The 26,618-nt window shown below is 33.2% G+C and overlaps 1 protein-coding gene across 13 annotated transcripts in view; it reads right to left on the bottom strand.

Annotated features, from left to right (window-relative positions):
- The window catches only part of PCNX1 (pecanex 1), a 163,706-nt gene that overhangs the window by 48,560 nt on the left and 88,528 nt on the right, over positions 1-26,618 (bottom strand). For 11 of the 13 annotated variants that reach the window (XM_077909812.1, XM_077909813.1, XM_077909819.1 and 8 more), the window contains 9 exons: positions 25,440-25,497; positions 23,625-23,842; positions 17,305-17,458; positions 14,910-14,942; positions 12,023-12,194; positions 11,404-11,514; positions 8,209-8,300; positions 1,152-1,261; positions 395-500 (listed from right to left, as the gene is read on the bottom strand). In XM_077909812.1, the coding sequence (XP_077765938.1) occupies positions 395-500; positions 1,152-1,261; positions 8,209-8,300; positions 11,404-11,514; positions 12,023-12,194; positions 14,910-14,942; positions 17,305-17,458; positions 23,625-23,842; positions 25,440-25,497 (1,054 nt within the window). The remainder of the gene's footprint in view (positions 1-394; positions 501-1,151; positions 1,262-8,208; positions 8,301-11,403; positions 11,515-12,022; positions 12,195-14,909; positions 14,943-17,304; positions 17,459-23,624; positions 23,843-25,439; positions 25,498-26,618) is intronic. The other 2 variants (XM_077909815.1, XM_077909826.1) reach the window with 1 other exon arrangement.

Below are 26,618 nucleotides of genomic sequence, written 5' to 3'. Positions count from 1 at the left end.
TTCAGACTGCTGTAGAGGAATAAAACACACTAAGATTAGCAGGTGATTTACAAGGACAGTTTTTATCAACAAGAACAGTAACAAGAAAATCTAATTTATGTTAATATATGGATCTTTCAAATCCTAATTTAAACTGAATAGGATTAAGAATTCTATAAACAATGAAATTACTTCATTTCACCTAATCTTAAAATGAATATTTAGCATACTCTTTTATACAGTAACAACTTTTGAGAATGAGCATTTCTTAACAGGTTAAAATCTGACATAAAAGCAGTCAACAATATATTATTTGCACACACATTTTCCCCAATTACAAAAGGCTTTCATTATATAACATGACAAACTGTCTAAAATTTACATCTTTAGATGATTGTAAAAAGCTAAAACTTACAACAGAATTTCTAAGTTTTTCAGGCAGTGGATCTTTTACTTCAGACAGAGGATCTTCTGGATTTTTCTCTTCTGTTTTTGGAAAAATCTTGGATTGTACCAAAGAGCTTTAAATTAAAAAAAAAAAAAAAAAAGAAAGAAAGAAAGAAAAGAAAGGAAGAAAGAAGGAAGGAAAAATAATAAAAAATCAATTCATAACGTGAAAACCAGTACTTCAAATGACAAATGAAGTTTATGACAAGTGTTCCGGGGTGCCTGGGTGGTGCAATAGAGTAAGCATATCCAACTCTTGGTTTGGACTCAGGTCCTGACCTCAGGGTGGTGGTACTGAGCTCCATGCTGGGTTCCTACATTCAGCTCTGTCTGCTTGAGATTCTCTCTTTCTCTCCCTCTGCCCCTCCCACTCATGCACACAGGCACACTCACTCTCTAAATAAGTAAATCTTACAAAAAAAAAAAATCAAGCATTCCAAGCATATTTAATCATTAGTAACTGATAATTTCTAAAAAGTTTACAATACTATAAATAAGCACATAAGAATATTTTTATTAAAACATAATTTTTAGAAGAGAAAAAGCTAACGAACAATCCTAGCTAAATTGATTAGAATGATCCAAAGTTAATATATTTGAAACCCAATACAGTTAAGTCAACAGCACTTTGACAAGGTGGTGGGAAAACAGATCTTAAGTTAAATCTGGAAGAAATCCAAACTTATTTAAATTTCTTTAATTCAGTAACAATTGATTGCACTTACAAAAGTACAGATGGATCACTGCTTTGTCGGCTGAGATGATAGGATATTGCCACTAATAAACCACAAAAAATGGAGAAAAGTACTGGAATATGCTGGCCATCCCAAGAATCCTGTTGGAAAAAAATGTTCTGTTTCAGAGAACAATATGCTTTTACTTTATCATCTATTATATTATCCTTTCATGTCAGTATTTTGGAGGAAGATAACTAAATTTAACAAAAAAATTTTAGCCATATTATCAATTGTATTCTTTTCTAGATAAATTTAGATTTATTACTTTCTGATGAACTAGAACTTTACTAGATCATCTTCAGGTTTCTTTTGGTACTAAAGCTCTATTTATACACTAGGAATGAAACATTTGCGCCGGATAGATGTCGCTCTTGATTTCTTTCATATTTCATGTGGTATTAAGCTTACGGTAAACTACATTCTCCCTTTAGAAAAATGAAATAACTTGGTGCACACGTCTGATTATGTATAATAGAGGAGGGAAAAAGCAACACATAGTACAACACATTAGATAAAACAGAATGCTGACATCGCTGTGCTTTTATCCTGATACCTTTGCTCATAATATGCTGCCATTTTATCTTCCAGAAAACTGAGTAGGCATTCAGCGCTCTTGAATAATGAACTCCATATTCCCCAAAATAAATAATGCAAAGGCTAGCTTCTAAAGTCAACCAAACATGTGGATGTAGATACGCATTTCATGTCTGCTCACTGCAAGATTTCTGGAGTCTACTAGCAAGATATCTGGTAAAGAGTAGATAATACTGACAAAAGGAATAGTTAAAAATTCTTAAGTATGGCCAGTGAGGTAAACAGCATACTATTCCTTCTTTCTCTGGGACTCAAGAAGCGGGAATGGTAGGAGTGGGAATCCAAATGGTTGTTTATTATAGTACTTGGGTTTTTTTCCCCATTTAATAATAAAGTCTTGAAAATTGTTACACATCACACAACATACAGATCTTTCTGTAATGGCTACATCAAAACATCATTATCATCATATTGAACACTATATATTAAGCCCCATTCTTAGATCTTTGCTATTTCCTAAACAATTTTTTTTAAGATTTTATTTATTCATGAGAGACACACACACACAGAGAGAGAGAGAGAGAGAGAGAGAGAGAGAGAGAGAGAGAGAGAGAGGCAGAGACACAAGCAGGGGGAGGAGGCTCCATGCAGGGAGCCTGATGTGGGACTCAATCCCAGGACTCTAGAATCATGCCCTAGGCTAAAGGCAGGCCCTCAACCGCTGAGCCTTCCTGGGTTCCCCTTCCTAAACAATTCTTATGACCATCCTTAGAGATATATACCACTGCTCCCCAATTTACAGATGAGAAACTGAGGCACAAAGGGTTCAAGTAATTTGTTAAGTGATAAAGTCAAGAACTGAACCTTCTGATGATTGGATTTACTGAGAAGGAAGTTAAGCAATATAGGAGTTTGAGAATGAAAGGGAGATAAATACATAAGGAAATAAAAGAGAAACTGTGTGTAGGAATAGCATTTGCACAGTGATAATCAGGGAAACATATCAGGTATATGAGACAGGCAAGGAAGACCATGTGTGGTCGAGATGTGCAGTGAGAGGTGAAAGTAAGTTAGCCTACAGCTTCCATAAAGCAGAGTCCATGGATAATGCATAAAACTTGACAATATACACAAAGCGTAAAGTTAGTTACTTAGACATAGGGGGGCAAATACCAAAACAATCAACATAAAGAATTGAAAGTGGCAACTCTAAGGAAGGGATAGAGAGGGGATGGTTATTCCTGGCAATACGTATTGTAGAAATATCTGATTCTTTGAAAGATATACATGTACAACTTTAGTAAACATTAAAACTAATAAAAAAGATTTCCAGTACATCTACTTTAGAAAACTGGCAATTCCATTTCAGGGATTTACCCAAGAAGAATGAAAACATGTGTATGTTCATTGCAGCTTTATTCATAATATTCTTAAACTCTAAACAACTCAGATGTTCACTTCTAAGGCAACAGAGAAGTTGACATATACATATAATGGGAGTAGGGATGATTTAAAACTAAATGGGGTATTTTCCTGCAGGAAAAAGGAACACAATAATTTGGATGAATCTCAAAACATTATATTGAACAAAATATATCAGCTACAAAAGAGGTGTGATTCCATTTGTATGAATTTCAAGAACACCAAGTCTACAGTAAAAGTAGTTGGGGCGGGGGGGGGGAATTAAAAGGAATATGAGGGAAATTTCTCATGGTGATGGAACTACATCTTGGTAAGGGTGTGTATTATAAAGGTATATGTATTTGTTAAAATTTATCAAACTGTCTAAGATACATGGATTTCTTATATAAAGAAATATATAAATTCTTCCTCAACTAAAGCAAAACAAGTGTTTGGAGAAAACTAAAAATTCCTGCTTTCATCTGACAAATTCTTGACACTACTTTTTTATTGCTCTCAGACAAAAGAAAAGCATACTTAAATTGATCTCAAAATCACTTATTTATATCAAGAATTTAGAATACTCATACATTCAATATAATTCATGAATATTTAAATAGATAGTAACTACAACCTTTATTGAATCACTAACTAGAAAAACAAATAGCAAAACAAACCAAACCACGTGATTTTTCAATGAACTCTGGTTAGAAGTGGGAGAAATTTCAGTAACTATGAAAAAACAAAACAGAAGTTGACCGACTTTGACAGATTAAAAGATGGGTTTGTTCTACCCACTGTAGTGGGTTTGAACATCCAAATTCTAGCAATCTCTTAAAAAATATGAAAGGGATCCCTGGGTGGCACAGCGGTTTGGCGCCTGCCTTTGGCCCAGGGCGCAATCCTGGAGACCCGGGATCGAATCCCACGTCGGGCTCCCAGTGCATGGAGCCTGCTTCTCCCTCTGCCTATGTCTCTGCCTCTCTCTCTCTTTCTGTGTGACTATCATAAATAAATAAAAATTAAAAAAAAAAAAAAAATGAAAGCATCAGGCAGCCCTGGTGGCTCAACGGTTTAGCGCCACCTTCAGCCCAGGGTGTGATCCTGGGGACCCAGGATCGAGTCCCACATCGGGCTCCCTGCATGGGGCCTGCTTCTCCCCCTGCCTGTGTCTCTGCCTTTCTCTCTGTGTGTCTCTTGTGAATAAATAAAATCTTTAAAAAATATATGAAAGCATCTAGAAAGTATACACACATTATTAGGATGCACTAAAGTTGTTTTAGAAAAAAATTTTTAGCTTTTAATGAGCTAAAAAAGTTCAAGGAAAAATGAAAGAATAAACAAAAGGAAAACAAATCAATCAAATATAACAAATATAAACAGAAATAACAAATATAAAAGTCTGTATAGATAAAAAGAAAATCCATTCCTAAAGGTATGTAATAATGCCTCCCAATGTATCCAACTGCCCAGAAGTAACTATGGTTATAAATTTCTTGTATATTCTTCTATCATTATTCTATGTATATACAAGCCATTGGGTATGTTTAAAAAAAAAAGCACAAAGGAAACATCCATTTGGGGGGGATATTACCTTCCTTTTTATTAAAACACACACATACACACACAAATGTGATATATATAGCACACCCATACAGGAATATTATTCAACCTTAAAAAGGAAGGAAATCTTGTCATTTGCAACAACATGGATGAAACTGGATGGCATTAAGCTAACTGAAATAAGCCAGACAGAGAAGAGAAATACTTCATGGTATTATGTATACGTGAAATTTTTTTTTTCAAAGAAAAAGTCAAATTCATAGAAACAGAATAGAAAATAGCTGCCAGAGACTGGGAGGTTGGGGAAATAGGGAAAGGTAATAGGTAATAGGTAAAAGGTAATAGGTTGGTAAAGGAGTATAAACTTTCAGTAAAGGTCTGGTGGGGGGGGGGGGTTAGAAATAAGTGAAAGTCAAAAGGTACAAATACTTCTGGTTATAGGATAACTAAGTCATTAAAATGTAATGCAAACCATGGCAACAGTATTTAATAAGACAGCACTGCATATTTGAAAGTTGCTAGGAGAAAGATCTTAAAAGTTCTCATTAGAATGTACACAAAAAAGCTTTGTAACTGTATGAACAATATTTACCTATTGTGATTATTTCATAATACACACAATTAAATTATGTTGTACATCTGAAACTAATCTAATGATACATGTCAATTATATGTCATTAAAAATTAAATAAACTTAAAAATATTTTACAAGGATGAATAAGGTCTGAAGATCTAATGTATAACATAATGACTATGGTTGATAACACTATTGTATAACCGAAATTTGCTAAGAGTAGAACTTAAATGCTCTCACCAAAACAAAACAAAATAAGATAAATATGAGGTAATAAATGTATTAACTTGATGAGGGGAATCCTTTCACAGTGATTCAGATCATCAAATACACTTTTAATGTCTTATTTTATTTGTTGATTATACTTCAATAAATCTTGAAAAAACAAATGGCTTGTCTTGAAAATCATTCCACATTACCATATAAAAATGTTCTAAATCTGCAGATTTACTGTAAGGGTGACATGTAAAACTAAAAGAGTATAATGAAACGTCACCAACAAAGAAGAAAATAATTTATCTTCCTGTGTACCTTTAGGATTCTTTGGCAGTTTTATAATTGCTCTTCTTCTGCTAGATAATTAGAGTTAAATAGCCCATTGTACACTGGTCTAGAAAACTTATTGCACTGTTAACTTCTACGATTCCAACTTCCAAATAATGATTCACTTTCCAAAACATGTCTTAAAGCACAGATCTAAAATCTGTACCGTAGGATGGTTTACAGGCAGTGCACCTTGGAGAAGTTTGCATTTGGATCTTGCTGCCTCCAATTCTTTCCTTGGTTTAGCTCCATCAAGTATTTCCCTCTCTACTGGGTACCCCCCACCTTGAAATGAAATCAAGTCTCAGATCTTTTAAAAAATAAAAACCTGAAAACAACCCCCATTATGTACACATTATCCAACTATATTTTAGAAAGAGTATCTTACATTTCCTTAATATTTACTCAAACCCAATCTTATATTCATCTAGCTTCCTCCGCAAAAACATCAAAGAAGTGGTTTGTTGAAGTCACCAATAACCTGTTAACTGCCAAATTCAATAAAAACTTTTTTCAGACAATTCTGCCTCTGAAGTTTCCTTTGTGAGATTCTGTTCTATCCATCACTTAAATATCAGCATTTTCCAGGGTTCTATCTGCATCCATTTCCTCTTGTCAACCCAGGTTAGCAGTCTTTTACTTACATTTTCACTGAGTTGATGAATCCTAAATCTTTTCATCATTATCTCAAACCTCTCTACATAAACTACCCACTATGCATCTCTCAAATACCCCATAGATGTCATCAAATTAATGTGTCCATCTATAAACAACCACCTTCCTCGCTAAACTCAGAGATCTCCAATCTTAGGCACTAGTATCACTATCTAACCAGCTGTTCAAGCCAGACTCTACCCAGAAGTCATGCTGGACTCTCTTTTGGCTTTTTTCTCTTTATCCATAGAGTCTCCAAATACATTCACTGAATCTAATTTTAGTTTGGTCCCTCATAATTTCAAGATTGCAATACAACTCACCCGATTTCTGATCTTTCTTGATTATATTTCAATCTCCTTTCACACCAGAGACTATAAGTAATCTTTTTGAAACGCAACACTGATCATTTCTTTACCTTACCTAAAATATTCTGATAGTCTCTTAAAAAAAATTATGATGGCCTTCCATCTCCACACCAGTAAGTTCAGGGTAAGATATTTCATAATCCAGCTACTGCTTACGTTTCCAGCCTTACTAAAGGCCATCTTTCCTCATGTACCCAAAAACCTCCAGCAATTTCAAATTATTTGCTGCTTCCTGTACACAACACATTTTCTTGAGAGCTCCATGGCTCTTCATCCCTTATTTCAACTAGCTAATTTCTGTTTGTCAAATATTGGTTAAAAAGCGAACTCCCTTGGAAAATTATCTTTAATTCCTTTTGGCTGAATAAGGTGATAACTTATATGCCTATACCACTCTGTTTTCATAGCCTTCATCATCCTCTACTGAAAGTGTTGACTGACTTATTAATCACATCTAACAGACAAGCAACTTAAAAGCAGGAAATGGTGTTTAGCACAGTAACAGGCACACAGTAAACATTCCCTAAATGCTACTGAATAAATGATGCAAAAAAGGATGCTATGGATCACTTTTCTTAGTCCTTTCAACCCTATCATCCTCTGGTTGTCTTGCATTAAAGATTAAAAAAAAATAAAACTTGAGGTTGAGAATTGTTTACAAGAAATTTAAGATTTTTATGTTTACAACTTGGTGACAATCTTTTTAAAATAGGGCTAATTGGGATGCCTGGGTGGCTCAGTGGTTGAGCATCTGCCTTCAGCTCAGGGCATGATTCCGGGGTCCAGGATCGAGTCCTGCAACAGGCTCCCTGCAAGGAGCCTACTTCTCCCTCTGCCTAAGTCCCTGCCTCTCTCTTTCTGTGTCTCTCATGAATGAATGAATGAATGAATGAATGAATGAATGAATGAATGAATAGATAAATAAATAAATAAAATGAAGCTAATTAAGGCTCATCCAGATCTTTGTAAGTCAATAATGACATTAAATTTCAGTGCATTAATTTTGACTAGAATGTATCTTAACTTGCAGTCCTTGGCACTTGTGCTCAGAAGCTTCAAGAAATCTTGATGTGAATAAGACATATATATATTCTTAAAGATCTAAAATTAATTTCATATTGTTATTATCACCAACCTAGTTTTAATAATCTGTTTCTAATATTAACCTATGATTACTACCTGAAAAAGGATTTACTTTTAATAATCGTTAACCATGAAATTGCTTTCAAATTCAAAGTAAACAAGAATGAAAATAATGCTCAAAATACAAAAATCATGGAAATCAATGCTACAATGGCCCCAGGGAGAAAGAGGGAAGGTGGCTTACATCATTATTAGTCAATTAAAAACAATCTTCACATAGAAAAATAGCCTTAAACATAAAATTGTACTATCATGTATTGCTCACCTTTAAAGCGCCATAACACAATCCATACAGTAAGGCTACTGCCACAATGCTACAGATAAAACTGTAAAGTGCTGCAAGCAAACTTGTAGTGGCTAGACAAGAAAATGAAAAAAATTTAGCATTTTATAAACATTTATGGAAAAAACACATCTTAAAAGGCCACTGAAAAGTATGTAAAATGTTGTAATACTGACTACAATGAAATATCTACTCATTTGATTTTTAAAAATTCAGTCAAATTCAGTTACATTATCCTATCCTTTCAAAAGATTTTAAAGTGACAAAGGTTTACTACCCACAATTTTTGATACAAGACAAAATATATCCACCTTATAAGTAATAAATGTTTATACACAGCAGAAAAAAACCGTACCTATATTATGCTTCAAGAATGTATCTTCTTATTTACAAAAGTATGGGGAAATGAAGCTTGTGGAGGCTTAAAACAACTGGCAATGTATTAGGTATTCACCAAAAGATATTAGTCTCTGTAAACAGAACTAGTATTACCCAAAGAAGTACATTTATATTCCCATGTGTTAATTAACTCTCACAAAAAAGTACAGATCTAATTACTAACAACAAAAAGTAGACCCATCTCTTCAGTAAGTGGCTTTGGGAAAACTGGACAGCTACACACCAAAGAATGAAACTAGACCACTTTCTTACACCATACACAAAAATAAGTTCAAAATGGGTAAAAGATCTAAATATAAGACAGGAAACCATAAAACCTCTAAAAGAAAACATAAACAGTAATCTCTTGGACATTGGCCTTAGCAATATTTTCCCAGGATCTGTCTCCTCAAGCAGAGGAAACAAAAGCAAAAATAAACAATTAGACTACATCAAACTGAAAAAGCTTTGCAGAGTGCAGGAATCTAAGAACAAAACAAAAAGGCAGTCTACTGAAGGGAAGAAGATATCTGCAAATGACATGTTCGATAAAGGGTTAATATCCAAAATATATTTTTAAAAAACCTCATATAACTCAACATTGGCAAAACACATAAATAATCCAATTAAAACATACAGAGGACTTGAATAGACATTTTTCCAAGGAAGACACATAGCTGGCCAACAGATACATGGAAAGACATTCAGCATCACTAATCATCAGGGAAATGCAAACCAAAACCACAATCAATGTCAGCTCATACTAGTCATAGTGGCTAGCATCAAAAAGACAAGAAATAGTAAGTGCTGGCGAGAATGTGGAGAAAAAGGAGCCCTCATGCAACTGTTGATGGGAATATAAATTGGTGCAGCCTCTAAGGAAAACAGTATGGAGGTTCTTTAAAAAATTAAAAGTGGAACTACCATATGATCCAGTGACTCCATTTCTGGCTATTTACCCAAGAGAGTGAAAACGCTAATTCAAAAAGATATATGCACCACTATATTTATTGCAGCATTATTTAACAAGAGTCAAGATATGGAAGCAACACAAGTGTCCTTCAACAGATGAATGGATAAAGACTTAGCCACAAACATGAATGAAATACTGCCATTTGTAACAACAACATGGATGGACCTACAGGTCATTATTCTAAGTGAAGTAAGTCAGACAAAAAAAGACAAATACTGTATGATTCACTCACATGTGGAATCTAAAAAACAAAACAAAAAACAAAAACAGAGAGAGACTCAAGAACACGTAACAAATTAGTGGTTGCCAAACTGAGGGGATGGGCAAAATAGGTGAAAGGGATAAAGAGACAAACTTCCAGTTATAAAATAAATAAATCACAGAATGAAAAGTACAGCATAGGGAATACAGTCAATAATACTGTAATAACTGTGTGGAGTGACAGGTGATAACTACACTTACAGTGGTAAGCATTTTTTTAATGTTTATAATTACTGAATCACTATGTCATATACTTGAAACTAATATAATATTGTATGTCAACATCAACTATATTTTAATAAAAAATTTTCTTAAATTCTATTCTGATAAGTGGAAAAAAATAGATTCAGTGGGATTATTAATAATAAGGACTAGGGGATGGCTAAGATAGTTACCCTTTATTTTTAAAATATGGATACAAGATTTTTGTTAATAGTAATTTTATATGGTAATCATAAAAAGATCTACATGAAAAAATTTTCTTTAGGCAATATTAAAAAACTAACACCTTGCACAAGTTTGTAAATGACAATATGATGAAGCCCACTATTATAAATTACCTACCCGAAGCCCCCTCCATGCCCTAAATACTGAAACAGTCTTCTACCCATTAATCTATGAAGACCAGCTTACTCCTAATTCATACCCCTTCAAAAATTTTTCAAACACTAAAAATGCCCTAGATTCATAGCAACATAGAAAGAGATTAAGATTACTTAAAATTTAAGCTACAATAACATTTTATCAACAGAGATGATTTCAATGCATATGCTTGGAAGATATGGACTACAAATGTGGAGTATGAAGAGAAACAGATCACAAAAGTTATATAGTAATTCTTTCCCTTTCATATTTTTTCTCTAGTTGTACACTCATCTTTCAAGTAAAATTTTAAATGGTTAAGTTATATAACAATGTATTTTAACCACAGTGTCCATAAAATTATTTTCAAGTTCTGCAAACCATTATCCATTTCAGAGTAATACTGGTATGGTCTCATTTTCAAAGTAAAATATACATGTAAGAGGGGAATAAATTTCTAAGTGTATCAATCCATACCCATATATCTTACTCTAAACACAGAGATACTTCTAAAAATCTTATCTAGTAAAATATTTTACTAAAAGCATCTGGTTTTGGCGTTTCCATTCTAAAGAAATAACAGAGCTCTGAAACCATAATCAGAGACATACCAAATAAACTAGTACAGAATCCAAATATAATGTCATGTGTCAGAAGTCAATTTATTTGGGATAGGCTTTCACAAATATTTCATAAGTTTATACAGATTCCATCTAAACTCACTACAACTTTTAGTTTTAGATAATGGTACTTCATCACTTCTTATAATGTAATTCCATTATTCCTGGATCTTTCAAAAAAGTGGCAGATCTGACTACTTTGTTCTATCTACAAATTAATTCCTGCTCAGTCTTTAATTATTAAATAAATGCCTTTTTCTTTTTAATTTCAATTCTAAAATGAAAATTAGAAAGGTATTTTAATGTTACTTTATTAATAAACTGTAAAACTATAATCTGTAATTTTTAAAAGAAACTACTCACCATTACCACCAAAGATATGAATATCCAATTGCTCACAAAGGTACATTACAAATGTATTCACTTGAGGCAGGAGACCAATGAAAAATACTATTGGGAAACAGAGTGTAAACACTACAGAAGAAAAGAAAAGCATGTTAAAAACATATATAACAATCATCCTTTTGTTCATTTTAAGATCATAAATGATCTTAAGATCATTTAAGATCATAAATGATTAAAAAAATACAAAATGTATATGAATACAAAAATTAAAACAATTTTTTAAAAAACATCATTTTAAATTGTTTCTTTCTACATGACTGCTTGGGTATTAAATAAATTTTTCAATGATAAAGAACAGCTTTTAAAATTATTTCAACCATTTTCATATAATAGTTATCTGAGATGTAGAATCAAAGGAAAACTTTAAGAACATTTGCTTCAAGAACAGAACTTTTTTCATTAACTTTTTCCATTGTAATAGCCCTATAGTTTTGTTCCTCATGGAGAGGATTACAATAAACAGCAAAGGAAGCCTATTAAAATCATTTTTAACTATGTAACTGATCTGTTTATCAGGGAACTATTTGTATACAAATAAATTTATGTTAAGATCTGAGATACTTTAAAGACAACTCACCTATAACTAAATCCCTGGCTGATATAAGCACCAGTGGATTAGTGAAAGTTATTCCATATAATTTGAACTTGGTTGTAGTAAGGTTTCTGCTACCATAATCCAAGAGCCAAATAAGACCACAACATAAACAGAAATAAACTGGTCTACTGTAGGCAATGATACGATTATGACCCTGAAAATGATATTTAAAAAAAGAAAGTCATGTTAGTTGATTTTAAGAATTACAACTAGCTATTGAGATCTTTGGTAGCTTATATTCTAAGGATTCAAAATGTATCCACGTGGAAGCAAAGTTTCTGACTGTGGCAGAAGGAAATTACAAATACAGGAAGGAAGAATAGAATGAACCCTGTGGTACAGGACTGAAATCAGACGTATCAGTATGAACTTATTATTTTTAATGCACAGATAGCTATAAGATGTGTGTATACATATATGTGTGCACGTGTATATACACAAATATATTTCTTAGCTTTATCCATTCAGAGGGCCCAGAAGCAATGACATTCTAGTAATAAACATTACTAGCATCAAGATTTTAGTTTACAAATAACACATTGACTAAAAAAACTAGGCCTTCACAGAGAAAAGGCTGGTTTTGGGCTAGGGTAGGGAAAGTATAGATTAGCCTGGAACATACTGTGAAAAGGAAGGAAGTACTTAAAGACTGATAAGGATAAATCAAAAGAACAGGAAGGGCAGCGTGTGGGCTTCCAATGGCCAAATCAGGGACAATTTGTCCATCAAAATAAATATAACATTATAGTTCACTGAATAAAACATGAATCCACAGCAATACAAATAAGTAAGCACAGAAAGAAAAATTCTCCCTTATAGTAAAAAGTCAACTGATAAATGTGTAAGGAATGATGGGATTAGAAAATCACTATTTGGCAACCATCAAATGATAAATGATGCAGGCAAGTAATAGCAATAGATTTATTGAAAACAAGTAGGTGGAAGTTTGTGGGGCAAGGAGACATAATATAAAATCTCAAATATTTTGCTATGAGACATTTATTAACTATTGGAAAAAAACAGTTCACATTACAATAATTAGTGGTTCTCAAAGGACTGGGAGGTAATTTTGCCCCCTAGAGGACATTTGGCAATGTCTGAAGACATTCTGGTGGTCTCAACTGGGGAGTGTGTTCCCAGCAGGCATCTAGTGGGTAGAGGTCAGAGGTAATGCTAGACATCCTATAACGTAGAGGACAGCACTCCTCCCTCCCACTGATTTTCAACAAAGAATTATCCAGCCCAAATATTAGTACTGCAGAGTCTGAAAACCCTGCAGATACTACCCTTAGCCAAAAGATGAAAGTTAATATGACTAGTAAAAGGATAAATTAGTATCATGTGCTTCCCAGTATGACACACTGAAAAGAACACAACACTTACATAATTTTCCTTCCAAAAAAGCATGTCCTGTATCTAATCAAAAGGACACATCAGACAAACTCAAATTAAGGGATGGTCTACAAAATTAATGGCAGGTACCCACCGAAAGTGTCAAAAGCATGAAAGACAAATACATACTAAAGAACTCCAGATTAAAGGAAGCTAAAAAGAACAAATGCAAAATCAGGGATTTTCTATTGTCAACTGAGTCAACGGAAATGCCTGAGTAAGATCTGTAGTTTAGAAAACAGTATTCTATCAATGTTCAATGTCCTGATTTTAATAATTATATTGAAACTAATCATGTAAAGGAATGCCTTTGTTTCTAAGAAAATACATGGAAGTCCTGGGGCACTGTGTCTACAATTCACTCTCAGAAAACTGTGTGTGGAGTGAATAGAGATGGGGGAAGTGGTGGAGAGAAACTAATAAAGGAATAGGCAAATATGGTAAATGTTCACACAGGGATCTGGGTAGATGGCATCAAGAATTCTTTGCACAGGAGCACCTGGGTGGCTCAGTCGGTTAAGCGTCTGCCTTTGGCTCAAGTCATGATCCCGGGGTCTGCTTCTCCCTTTGCCCCTCATTCCACTTGCCCATGTGCATGCACATGCTGTCTCTCTCCCCCTCCCTCTCAAATAAATATCTTAAAGAAAAAAAATTATTTGTATAATCCTTATAACTTTTCCCTAAATTTCAAATTATGTCAAAATTTGAAGTTGAAAACAATGCTGCCATATATCATTACACTTCAAAAGCATTCTTAAAAAATATTAAACAATCACTTGAAAGGAAATCATTTGCTTTCTTGTTCTGTCTTGCTCATCTACACTATTCCAGTGTATGGGTAAAAATAATAATTATGGTCAAGAAAAAAGGCATCATCATAAACTGTTCTTGGGAGTCTGTTTTTGGACTATTTTAAAGAGAATGCCCTTTGGCATTCTTTCTGCTAAATACTTTATGGTCAGTTCTAAAATTGGATCACACTTCACAAAAAATACTGTTTAGTAATTAATATTCTTTTCCAAAGTCACAAAGTGAATAATAAAGTTTTTAATCTCCTCAGTGTCCATAGGTCTAAACACCAGATCAACTTATTACCTCTTTATTGTTGCTCTTAACAATTACCTAAGCAAAATAATATACAGTTCTCCCTACTTCAAAATTCTATTTTTTAATACTTACTGATGATTTATTCTTTAAAATTTATTAAACACAAGTTATTAAATAACTATGAGTTTATATGAACCATGTCTACCTAATTGATAACCTCCTCCTAAAAAAAGGTTGCCAAAAATGAATTATGCTCATTTTCAACTGAGATTTAGAGTCTACAATTACATTGCTATTTCACACTAATAAATCATCTATCTTTCTAGTAGAGCATCAAAAGTTAAATGAGAAAATAATAACATAAATCTTAATTCAATCTGACATACGACGAAAAGAAGGTTTTGATGAATGTTAGGGAATTACAACTTACATGTCTGGGAGAAGAAGAATCTGGTTGAACACTCTAAAAATGAAACAAAAGATAGATTATACTACTGAGATCCTGGTAACTTTATATGCAACCTTCAAAATGCCTGGAATAATTTCAAGTAAAAATTCCACAGCTAAGAAATAACCTATATTAATTTTGTTGAAATATCAACAGAAGATGAAACTCCAAATCACTATGATATCAAAGAGATCTCAAATCTTTCCTGACTCTTAAGCTTATTATTACTAATTAATAATTTGCATCTAGCTTAATATTTCTGAAATGGCATATGGTAGCTAGTCTATCTTACTCCTTGGCTCGTCACTACACATAAGTATAGTTAAGGTAGAAGCTTTCTTATATGATACCACTCCAATTCAGGAAATGCACAAAATATAGGTTAGTTTATAAGAAGAATTTTAGTTCAGCCCACAAATTCCAAGCTTACTAAATAATTCAAAAGTATTTGTTTTTAAAAATTATCTGCATTTTCACACCAAAATCATCAAGTTGTCTCCGTGTAAGAAATTTTATCAACTTTCCATAAAAATGTTCAAAACATATTTGGCAGCTACTTCCCAAATCATGACTTTTCTCCCAAGTTCCAATTCATTTCTAAGAGCATATCAAACAATTTCACTAAAATGATCTATCACCACCCTACAACTCTACAAAAGGCCAAGCTCACTAGGTTTGGCATGTGGTTCTTGGCTGGGTATGAGATCAGGTAAACTAAACTCTTTCGATTCCAACATCTGGCCTCTAAAAGCTTCTGGACCAGTCTTTCTTACTTCTCTTCATATTACTATTCTTCTAGTCAACTAGATTTTTTAAATCTAAAAAAAATTTTAAATTTCAATCATCCTTTATCTTCCTATGTCTAACCAGATTAACCTGAAAACAGTGGACAAAGTTAACAGGACAAGAGACACTGAAGCAAAGGAATGAATTTAAATAGTTTAAGGCAATAAAGAGATGGATTATAATGGTTGAAATAGAAAGAATAGAGGCCAAAAATTTTGACAGAGAATCACCAAATTTAATCAAAGTGACCTGATTACTTGTTATTAGGGATCGAGAAGTAAGGAACAGAGAGGTTTTAGGATTTTGAGTCAGTATACTACTGTCAAAAGCAAAGGAATCGGGAAAGAGAAATATTAATCAGAAGATGATGATGTGCTATTTTTAAAATGTGCCAAACTGCTTGTTAGATAGATAGGACTAAAGCTTTTGAGAAAGATGAAGACTTTGAGATATAAATCTGGACACATAAAAAAAAATCTGGACATAATTCATACATAGGAGGAACAACAAAAAAGTAATAAAAGAGGGTAACTTCACTGGCAAGGAGTAGCAAGCTGAAAAGAGGGCCAAATAAAACCCTAAAAAATTCTCATAAACTATGGAGTAGTCCAAAGACCAGAGAGGAATCAACAAAGGAAATTACAGTTATCTGAAAAGTAAGATAATCATCAGGGCAGGATAAAGTCACAGATGAACAATGAGGATAATATAAAAATAGAAGATAGTATTCATAGGTACTAAATGATACAGCACTCAAAAAAGGATGAAGAATGAAAAAAGACACAGATTTGGCAATTAGATTATTAGCCCACAAAGACTGCAACTTCAGTACAGCAATGAAGAAAAAAGTGTAGATGAGACTTGAAGAAATGAAGTTGGCACAGGTAGTTTTGCTGGATGTCTATCTATAAAGGACAGTTAACAGTATAAATGGAACTAAACAAATTGTTTTCAGGATGGGGGAGAGTTCTGCATGCTAGCATATACTGGGCAAATAACCAATACAAGCAAGAATTTCTACTAGCTCAGAAAAAAAGCAAATGATCCACATTAACAGTCCACACCGATTTTGCATGGAAAGTGAAAAATTAAGTATTTGATTTTTCCATTTTTAGAAAGCTTAAAATTAATAACATTTGGTATTTTCAAGCTACTGTTTATAAACAGTATACCAATTAAAGGAATACCAATCTTCTGGCTTTCAGTGTCCCAAAAATATATATATACTAGTCTTGACATTATTATACCTAACCACTGATGGATTTGAATAAATTTCATCTTACAGAATGGGGATAGGATAGTTGATGTTGATATTTTTTAAATGAATTTCAAGAATGTTAATTCTCATTTTAAACAAATGCCCAAATATTTTCTTCCAATAGTTCCTAGGAATCTTCATTTACACATCTTTTTTTTTTTTTTTTTTTAAAGTTTATATGTCCCTTTTGCTCCCTACCCAATCTAATGTAATCACCCAGGGAAAATAAATCTAAAAATTAACATATTACTATAATGCAATGAATGATACAAAACCTCTGCCTTGTAACACAAATATTATTCCCTAGTCTGAAAAGAAGAGAGATGCTGGTACCTTAAGTAGTGAGTATTGACAGCTGGCTATCACTAGGCAGAACTGGAAGACCCAGATATCTCTGAAGAAGCCTTGTATGAGAAGAATAGATCCCAAAAAAGCCACAAGGATAGCCAGGATGACAGCTAACACATTTTCCAGAATCTCACGATTTCTGTAGACAGAAAAATTTATGAGTAAGTAAGTATATCATCAATATAAGAAATTAAGAGTGAAAAAGTAGAGGACATCATGAAGAAGTTCATACTATGCTTGCTGAGATGATTTTTTGGTACTGGTTCTGAATAAGGTTTTGGAGCATACTGAAAAAGAAACTAGGTAATATGGAAAGTTAACACAAAACCCTAAGTGCAGATTAACCATGTAATTAAAGTAAGTAAGTAAAGTTCTAATTATAAGACATAATAATATTAGTTTCAATTTCTATTTTAAAAGTTTACTCTTCTTTAACATCTGCTTTTCTATAACATCTGTTGCCAAATAACTAAGGAACCTGAATAGTAAATAAAAGGAGATATACAAAGAAAACATTTTTTAAAAACTCAATATGGTTTCTAGAAAATTAAAATGGAAAAGTTATTTTATATGACAAAGTTTGTGACCAAATTTTGATACCAAGTGATTTCATTTTCTGCATTCTGAAATCATCTGAAATAACCTCAAAACTTATTTACTAGATTACTTAAAAATAGACTTACATATATTGAAAATGAAGACAGTAGCAAAAACCATCAATGCTGCCTCTATCAAAGCTGCTGAGATAGTTCTATATTTTATTTAACTGAGACTGCAAAATAATATGATGACCCAGCTATTAAACATAGCAATGAAGATGATTTTTATATGTCGTACTGAAAAATAAGAATCTATCTCATTTTATTCATAAAATATTAAATACTTGTAAAAAGCCGGGTTTTTAAAAAAACATTTACCAACATGGGAACATATTCAATATATCTGCTATACAAAGAAAATGACACAAAACTGTATGTATAGAAAGATACAAGTTGTTATTTAAAAGCATACACATATAGGTTAAAAAAACAACATATCAAAATGATAGTATTAATAATGGTTCTCTCTGGGTAGAAGAATTATAGTTGGCCTTTTCCTATCTTAAAATCTTCATATATATTTAAATTTTCTAGAAAAGATAAAGAATTATTGTTATAATCATAAAATTTTTTATTAACTTGTTTCTTATTAAGTCAATGCCATATTTATAATCATCAATTGACCTAAAAAATTCACAAATATCTCTGTACTAATTCATTTTATAGTTCTCTCAGATGAAAACAAGTTTGATAGTATTTTCAAATCAATAAACACTGGTATTTTCATTTATTTTTACAAAGCAATTATAGAATTGCAGATTTGTCAAATCCAATGACTTTCAGCAGTTCTGCTATATTACATACTGTCTATAGTTCCCATCACTGTAGGTGTGCTCTCCTTCAGCTTTTGCTAGTATTTAATTTTGATGAGTCCAGTTTATCAACTTGTTCATTTATTGTTTTTGGTGTCATCTACAAAAGTTTGCCTAACCCAAGGTCACAAAAATTTTCTCCTACCGTGTTTTGTTTTGTTCCAGGAATTTTAGTGTTTTATATTTTTTAAATTTTATTTACTTATTTGCAAGAGAGAGAGTGTGGGAAAGAGAGAATATAGGAGGAGGGAGGGGTAGAGGGAAAGAGAGAAGCAGACTCCTTGCTGAGTAGGGGCTCTAAAGGACCCTGAGATCATGACCTGAGCTAAAGGCAGACACTTAACCCACTGAGCCACCCAGGCATCTGGAATTTTATCGCTCTAGATTTTACATTTAAACCTATGATTCATTTTGAGTTACTTTTTATAATTTTATAATATGGTGCAATGTAAGTATAAAAGGCGTTTTTCATATCAAAATCCAATGGTCCTAGGATCATTTATTGAAAAGACTATTATTTCTCTACTTAATTGATTTAGGGTATTATTTTGATGTCACTTAGGCCTGGAGTTTTCTTTATAGGCAGGTGTTTAGCCACAATTCCCATTTATTTAATATAGTACCATTAAGGTAATGTATGATGAACTATGATGATTTCTAGCTTTTAAGAAATTTGTCCATTGTCAAATTTATTTATATTTAACTGATCATAATACTTTCATTAATTTAATACCTGTAGAATCTGTGGTGATATCTTATCTCATTCCTGTTAAAGGCAATTTGTATCTTTTCTCTTTTTTTCCCTCTAATTAGACTGGCTAAAGGCTTATCTTTTTTTTTTTTTTTTTTAAGGTTTATCAATTTAATCAAGCTTTTGGTTTCCTTGATTTTTCTTTGTTTTTCTGTTTCCTCACAGATGTTTGCTTTATCCTTTACTATTTTCTCTCTTCTGCTTACTTGGGCTCACTGTGCTCTTCTTTCTCTAGTTTCTTAAGGTGGAAGGTGAAGCCATTGAACTGACTTTTCTTCTTATTTAGTGCTGTAAGTTCTCCTGAGTAGTATGTTACTGGTATCACCAAAATTATGATATGTTGTGTTCATTTTTATTCAGTTCAAAATACTTTTTAATTTCTCTCTTGATGTTTTTCTTTGATCCATGAGTTATGTAGAAGTATTATTTAGCTTCATTAAATATTTAGAGATTTCCCAAGAGTCTTTTTTAATTTTTTAAAAGATTTTATTTATTTATTCATGAGAGAGAGAGAGAGAGAGAGAGAGGCAGAAACACAGGCAGAGGGAGAAGTAGGCTCCATGCAGGGAGCCCGATGTGGGACTCAATCCCAGGACTCTAGGATCACGCCCTGAGCAGGCACTAAACTGCTGAGCCACCCAGGGATCCTGGGTCTTTTTGTTTTTATCTTATAGTTAATTCCACTATGGTTAGAGAACACATTATGTATGACTTGAATCCTTAAAATTTAACTCTGTTATTATGGTCCAGAATATGGTTTATCTTGGTTAATGTTTCAGCTGCACTTAAAAGAATGTGTAGTCTGTTGTTTTGAGTAGTGTTCAGTCAACTTAGGTTGGCTGCCAGGATTGTTCAAATCTGCAATGTCCTTGCTGATCTTCTACATTTTTTTTTTTTTACATATTTTTTCTAATCAATTATTCAGAGAGGGGTACTGAATTCCACTGTAATTGTGAATTTTTCTATTTTCCTATTTCTGTTAGTTTTTATTTTGAAGCTCTGCTTTAAGTGTAAAAACATTCAGGATAGTTGACTCCTATGAGTTAACTGACCCCTTATCATTACAAAAAGTGACTTTATTTATTCTTGGTAATATTCTTGACTCTAAAATCTACTGTGTTGGGCAGCTCCAGTGGCTCAGCGGTTTAGAGCCACCTTCAGCCCAGGGTGTGGTCCTGGAAACCCAGGATCAAGTCCCACGTCAGGCTCCCTGCATGGAATGGAGCCTGCTTCTCCCTCTGCTTGTGTCTGTACCTCTCTCTCTCTGTGTCTCTCATGAATAAATAAATAAAATATATAAATCAATCAATCAATCTACTGTGTCTGACATTAATACAGCCACTCCAGCATTACTTTGATTAGTATCAGCATGGTATGCCTTTCCCAATCCTTTTACTTTTAACCTATTTCTGCCTTTATATTTGAAGTGCATTTCTTATAGACAACAAAGTCGGGTCTTGCTTTTTTTCCAATTCAATTTTTGACTTTTTCTATCTTGTCATTCATTTTCTATCTGTTGATCTGTTCTTGATCTCTTTTCCCTTGTTTTCTGCCTTCTTTTAGATTAACAGAGTCATTTTTATGAATCCATTTTATCTCCTTTTTTAACATCCTAGTTATAACTCTTTCTTTCATTTTAGTGGTTGGTTTAGGATTATAGTATACATTTTATGACAGTTTACTTCAAGTGATGTTATACCAATTCATACTTAATATAAGAATTTATAGTACTGGAAGCCCCTTGCCAACCTTATGCTACTATCATGAACTTTAATTTGTTATAAATCACCCGATACATTGTTATTCTTTTTTTTTTATCTCTTAAAGAGATTTAATTAGCAAGAAAAAAGCCTTATATATTTGTCCATGTAGTTAACTTACCATTTCCAGTGATCTTTGTTCCTTTGGGTAGGTCCATATTTCCACTGTATTATTCTTTCTGCCTGAAAGACATCCCTTTAAAATATTTTGTAGTGAGGATCTGCCTGAGAAAAATTCTCTCAGTTTTTTGTAGTCTGAAAATGTCTTTTTCCATCTTGGTTTTTAAAAGATATTTTTTTCTGGGTACAGAATTCTAAGTTGACAGGTTTTTTACCTCTCCCTTTCAATACTTGCAACATGCTGATCCACTCTCTTCTTACTTGCATTATTTCCAGCAATAAATCTAATGTCTTACTTATCCTTGTTCCTCTGTACAAACTAAGTCTTTTTTTCCTCTTGCAGTTTTTAAGATTTTTACCACCGATTTTGAGCAATTATGTGCCTTGGTATATTCTTCATGCTTCTTGTACTTGGGGTTCATGGACATTCTTGACTGTGTAGATTTAGAATTTTCATCAAATTTGAAAAGTTTTCCATTATTTCTTCAAAATTTTTTTCTCTCTTCCTGTCTCTTGAAGTTGTCCCACAGCTTACTTTCATTTGTTTATATATTGTTTTCACCGGGGGATAGGAGTGGGAGAGGATTCTTTTCTCTGTTTCATTTTACATAGTTTCTATTGCTATGGTTTCAAGTTCACTAATATTTTCTTCTGTGATGTCTAATTTACCATTAATTCCATCTGTTGTTTCATCTCAGACATTGCAGTTTTCATCTCTATAAAAGAACTATCTCAGTAAGTGTGACTTGGGTGTTTTAGAATATCTTTCATGTCGGAGTGCCTGGATGGCTCAGTTAGTTAAGCATCCAACTGTTGATTTTGGCTCAGGTCATGATCTCAGAGTCCTAGACTGAGGCCTCATGTCAGGCTCCCTACTCAGATGGCGGTCTGCTTCCCCCCTTTCTCTCTACCCCTCCTCTTACTTGCATACTCTCTGTCTCTCTAATTAATTAAACCATCTTTCATGTTCCTACTTAACTTTCTTTTAACATATGGAGTACAATTGTACTTGTTTTAATGTCTTTGATAGCTAATTCTAACATCTGTGACAATTACAGATTAGTTTCAATTGATTCATTATTTTCCTCATAAATCATGTTTAACTGCTTCTTGGCATTTTTGGCTAGATGTCATCATGAATCCTTTCACTGGATGCCAAGTAACAATTTTGAGATTTCTATAAATCTTCTTGAACTTTGTTAGGCTACTTGGAAACAGTTTGATCATTTTAGGTCTTGCTTTTATAATTTGTTTGGTGGGTCTGGAGCAGTATGCATGTTAGGGCTAATTACTCCCCACTTTTAAGGCAAAACTTTCTTGATTACTCTATACAATGCACCATAAAACATGAATTATGAACTTCTTCAATCAGACAGGTGGGAACAGGCACTATTCCTGTACCTGTGTGTCAGGACATCTGTTTGTCCATTTCTGTCCATCTATTTCTGACCTCAAGTAGTTTCTTTACATACATTTATAGATCAGTACACCCTGCTGAGCAGTTGTGGAGACCCAATGCAGAACTCTGAGGTTCTCTCTGTGAATAGCAGTCCTCTCTCCTATATTCTGTCCTATCTGCTCTGGGTCTCCCTGGACTCATAGCTCCATCTCCTCAACTCAGAAAGTCTGCTGGGCTCCACTTTAGTACCTTCTCCCTGTGTTGGAGCCAACAAGGAAAACTGGGAACTCTCTTACAGTAGTAAGCTGGGGCACTTGTAGGACTCCTATAATGTGTTTCCAATCTCTCAGGAATTAATGCCTTTGTTGTTTATATCCAATGTCCTGAAATGTTTCATGCATTTTTTTTTCTCTTTTTTTCATTGTTTCAGATAGGAGAGTAAATACAATCTTTATTACTCCTCTCAGTAGGAAGCACCAAGTTTTAATGGACTAATATTGTTAACTATTAAGACTAGTACTACAAAATAGGGAAACAGAAGTTTTCTAATACCTTTTATATTTAGAGTTATATTACCTATAACCTTATGATTATTAACACTTCATATTCTCTGGCTTTTAAGTACAGTTCCATGATCCTTATCGATGATAAAAAAAAAAAGGATTTTTTTGTATAAACATATTAAAATTGCCACCAAAAAGTTTTAAATGTTTGGGAGCCTTAAATACTTAAATTTTATCTCAAAAGGACCAAAACAGAAAACATTTTCTAACATGTTAACCAAGTAACAACCTCAATGGTTAGAGACATTTCAAGTTAAAAACAAAATCTACGCGTATCTTTAATATCACACTATATTCTCACCTATCAAACAGGGCCAAAAGTGTGAGTCTGTCAAAGTTAATGCCGATCCATAGCTGGGGTAAGATCCAAAAGCGATAATAGTGTTTAACCTTTTGAGCAGCTTCTTCTGTTGGACCATAAGTAGCTGCCAAGTCAGGGCTTAGATCAATGTCTTGTTGCTCCAATAAATCTGTATCGATGGTCAATAGTCTATTCAATCGAATCTGCGGAAGAGAGAGCTAAAAGAAAGTCAGCATGAAAGGCTGAAAATATCTTCCATCAAGTCATGATTCAATCAGCTCACAGATTATCTGAGCTCCCTTAATTCTCTACACTCCTTATAGACATTTTATGATCATAAACTACAAAAGGTGATAATAGGAAGTAAACAAAGCAAATTAATCAATAGTTCTTTTGGAAGAGTTGTATTGGAAAATGTATTTGAAATCTTAACACTGTATGATTGTGAATCCATTAAAATCATTTACTGTGAATCATTAGTGGCTTCTCTTTTCCTGTCACATTTATGGCTTTTCTCATTAAGCTTGAACCTCATTATCATGCTAAGTTTAAGCTCCTGAATTGGATCTAGTGCCTTCAACTCCCATTTCTTCCTATAGTCTCTTATCACAGTTGTTTTCAAGACCCTCTTACACCGCTTTTCTTCTTTTGTTTTGGCAGGCTACTCCTCAGAGGCTACACAGGAAGTTACCACATTACATTTCTTTTAGCTTTAATTCATCCACTCAACAGTTCACCAGTTTCCCCTTCTGCTGAAAGAGTCTAAAGTTTCCCTTATCTAGCACAGCCCTAGCCAGGATTTCACCATTCAACGGTAGAAAACAAAAAAATAATCATTTTCTTATTTTTTGCTTTCCTATGAAGTTTCCAGGAATACACTCCAGTAAAAAAGCAGAGACAATCTTTATTTTTCAAACACATATGTGGGTATAGTAAAGAAAATCTGCTTCCTATAGTCATTTTCTCTCTTAGCATTGATAGGTACCTCCCCAAACAGCTTTTTCCTAATCCTCTATGCCAGGATCTCTCAATCTTGGCACATACATGTTTTCAGCCAGATAGATAATCCTTTGTTTGGGGTTGTACTGTCCACTGTAGGTCATTTTATAGTATCCCTGGCTTCTGTTGATGCACTAGGTAACAGAACATTCCCCTAACTGTGACAGGTAAAAGTGTTTCTAGACATTGCCAAATGTTGAAAAACATTATTCTGTGCCAACTCATGTCTATGGTCTTAAAACCCAGCTCACAACCAATCATCTGCAGGAAGCTACTAACAATCAACCCCTTTGGCACTACATTTATTTATATGTATCTCTTATGTGTTCCATATAAGAATTTCATTTATTTTGTCTGTTCTAAATACAGTATTTACATCTTGAGGACAAAAGCACTGTCATCTTTTTAAAATATTCCCACTATGTCTCACATGGTATATATTTTACACAGTGATATCATCATTAAGCTTCCCATATACACTGCTACATGAGTTACAGCTAACAAATAATATTCAAAGTCATAATTTTCAAAGTGAAGTTTTCAAATGGCACAACCAGATTATGACACTAGTGAACAAAGGGCGTTTACATATTCTCAAAAGTGTAATTACTGATTCATACACAGCTAATGAAACTTCATGGTGTTTGATGTTTGTTTCCTAACAAAGAACTTACAAGAAGAAGAGATCCACTATGGAAAAGCAAAGGTGATTCTGCCATAGTTTTCAACAAAATTTATTATTTTATAATTTCAACTTTTCTGATTTGTATAGCTAATCAAACACACATCATTTTATAAAAATAAAGGAAAACCTACCACATCATGTGGATAAAATCGAACTGAGGTAGAACTGGATACATGAGAATCCGTGTCACTAAAATAAAATTAAAAAACTTTATGGAATAAATAGCTTGTCGAGAAACAGAAAGAAAAATAAATCTTTTAACAATTAGATGATATTTATACTGTCTTCACTTTTCCATGTACTTCAAAATGCAAAATAGCATTTTCCTACAGATGTAATGAAGAGCATAGCCTCGGGGCCACAGTACCTACATTCAAATCTCTTCATTAGCTAAAAAAGATCTTGGACAAGTTTTCCAACCTTTATACATCTGTGTCCACATGAGTAACATAGGATAATAGTATGCCTTGCCACAAAGTTCTTGAGAGAAGTGCTTAAGAAAGCAATTAACATATTGCCTGGAGCCACAACAAATTTAAGCTGTAATACAACAGCTTAGAATGTGAACATTCCATTTCCACAGTCAAGTTTAGATTCTGAACCTGAGACCTGACCACATTTACGGTGTAAGGAACTCTTCTTACCTTAAATTATATTACACTTAACTGTTTCCATTGCTCCATCTTTCTATCGTTTCCACTGTTAAGAAATCACCTAACACTCCAATTTGGTCATTCTCAACTGGGTCAGTTCTGAAACTGGACTCAAAAAGCTTAACCAGCATGTTTTATCTTTCCAGCAAGCTAAGTGACTGCAAGATCTTAATGCTTTAAATGGCCCCTAAAAACTTTTTAAAAACTAAGTGAACTGCCCACAGGTGTATAACATATAAATAGATATGTCTCATTATTAAATAGAAGGCCCAAAATAGGAATCAAATAATCTCTGTAAAAGAAGAGAGCTAATCACTTAATAAAGGATTTCAAGGCAACAACTTGATTAGGTGAATAAGATTAAAATTTTAAGTTGTAACTGATTGCACGATCCAGATTTCTATTTCTTACGTGCTTTTCTATCTTATAGTGCCATTTCCTCATAAGGGAAGGAGAGAAAGAAACTAAATGTAACATATGACCCATATTTTAAGAAATTCTTCTTATAGCTATTAAACAGATTTTAAAACAAAGTAAGAATGATTATGTAAAAAGATACTTGACCAAAACCTTACATAGAAATAAAACTTTTAAATTACACAAAGAGAACTGATGAGTTTGAACTTAGTTGTATAATTATTTTTCTAATAAGCTTTT

The sequence above is a fragment of the Canis aureus genome, chromosome 9, assembly GCF_053574225.1.
Source record: "Canis aureus isolate CA01 chromosome 9, VMU_Caureus_v.1.0, whole genome shotgun sequence".
Classification (NCBI taxonomy): domain Eukaryota; kingdom Metazoa; phylum Chordata; class Mammalia; order Carnivora; family Canidae; genus Canis; species Canis aureus.
Note: the sequence above shows the minus strand (reverse complement) of the source record. Positions and strands in the feature narration are given on the sequence as shown.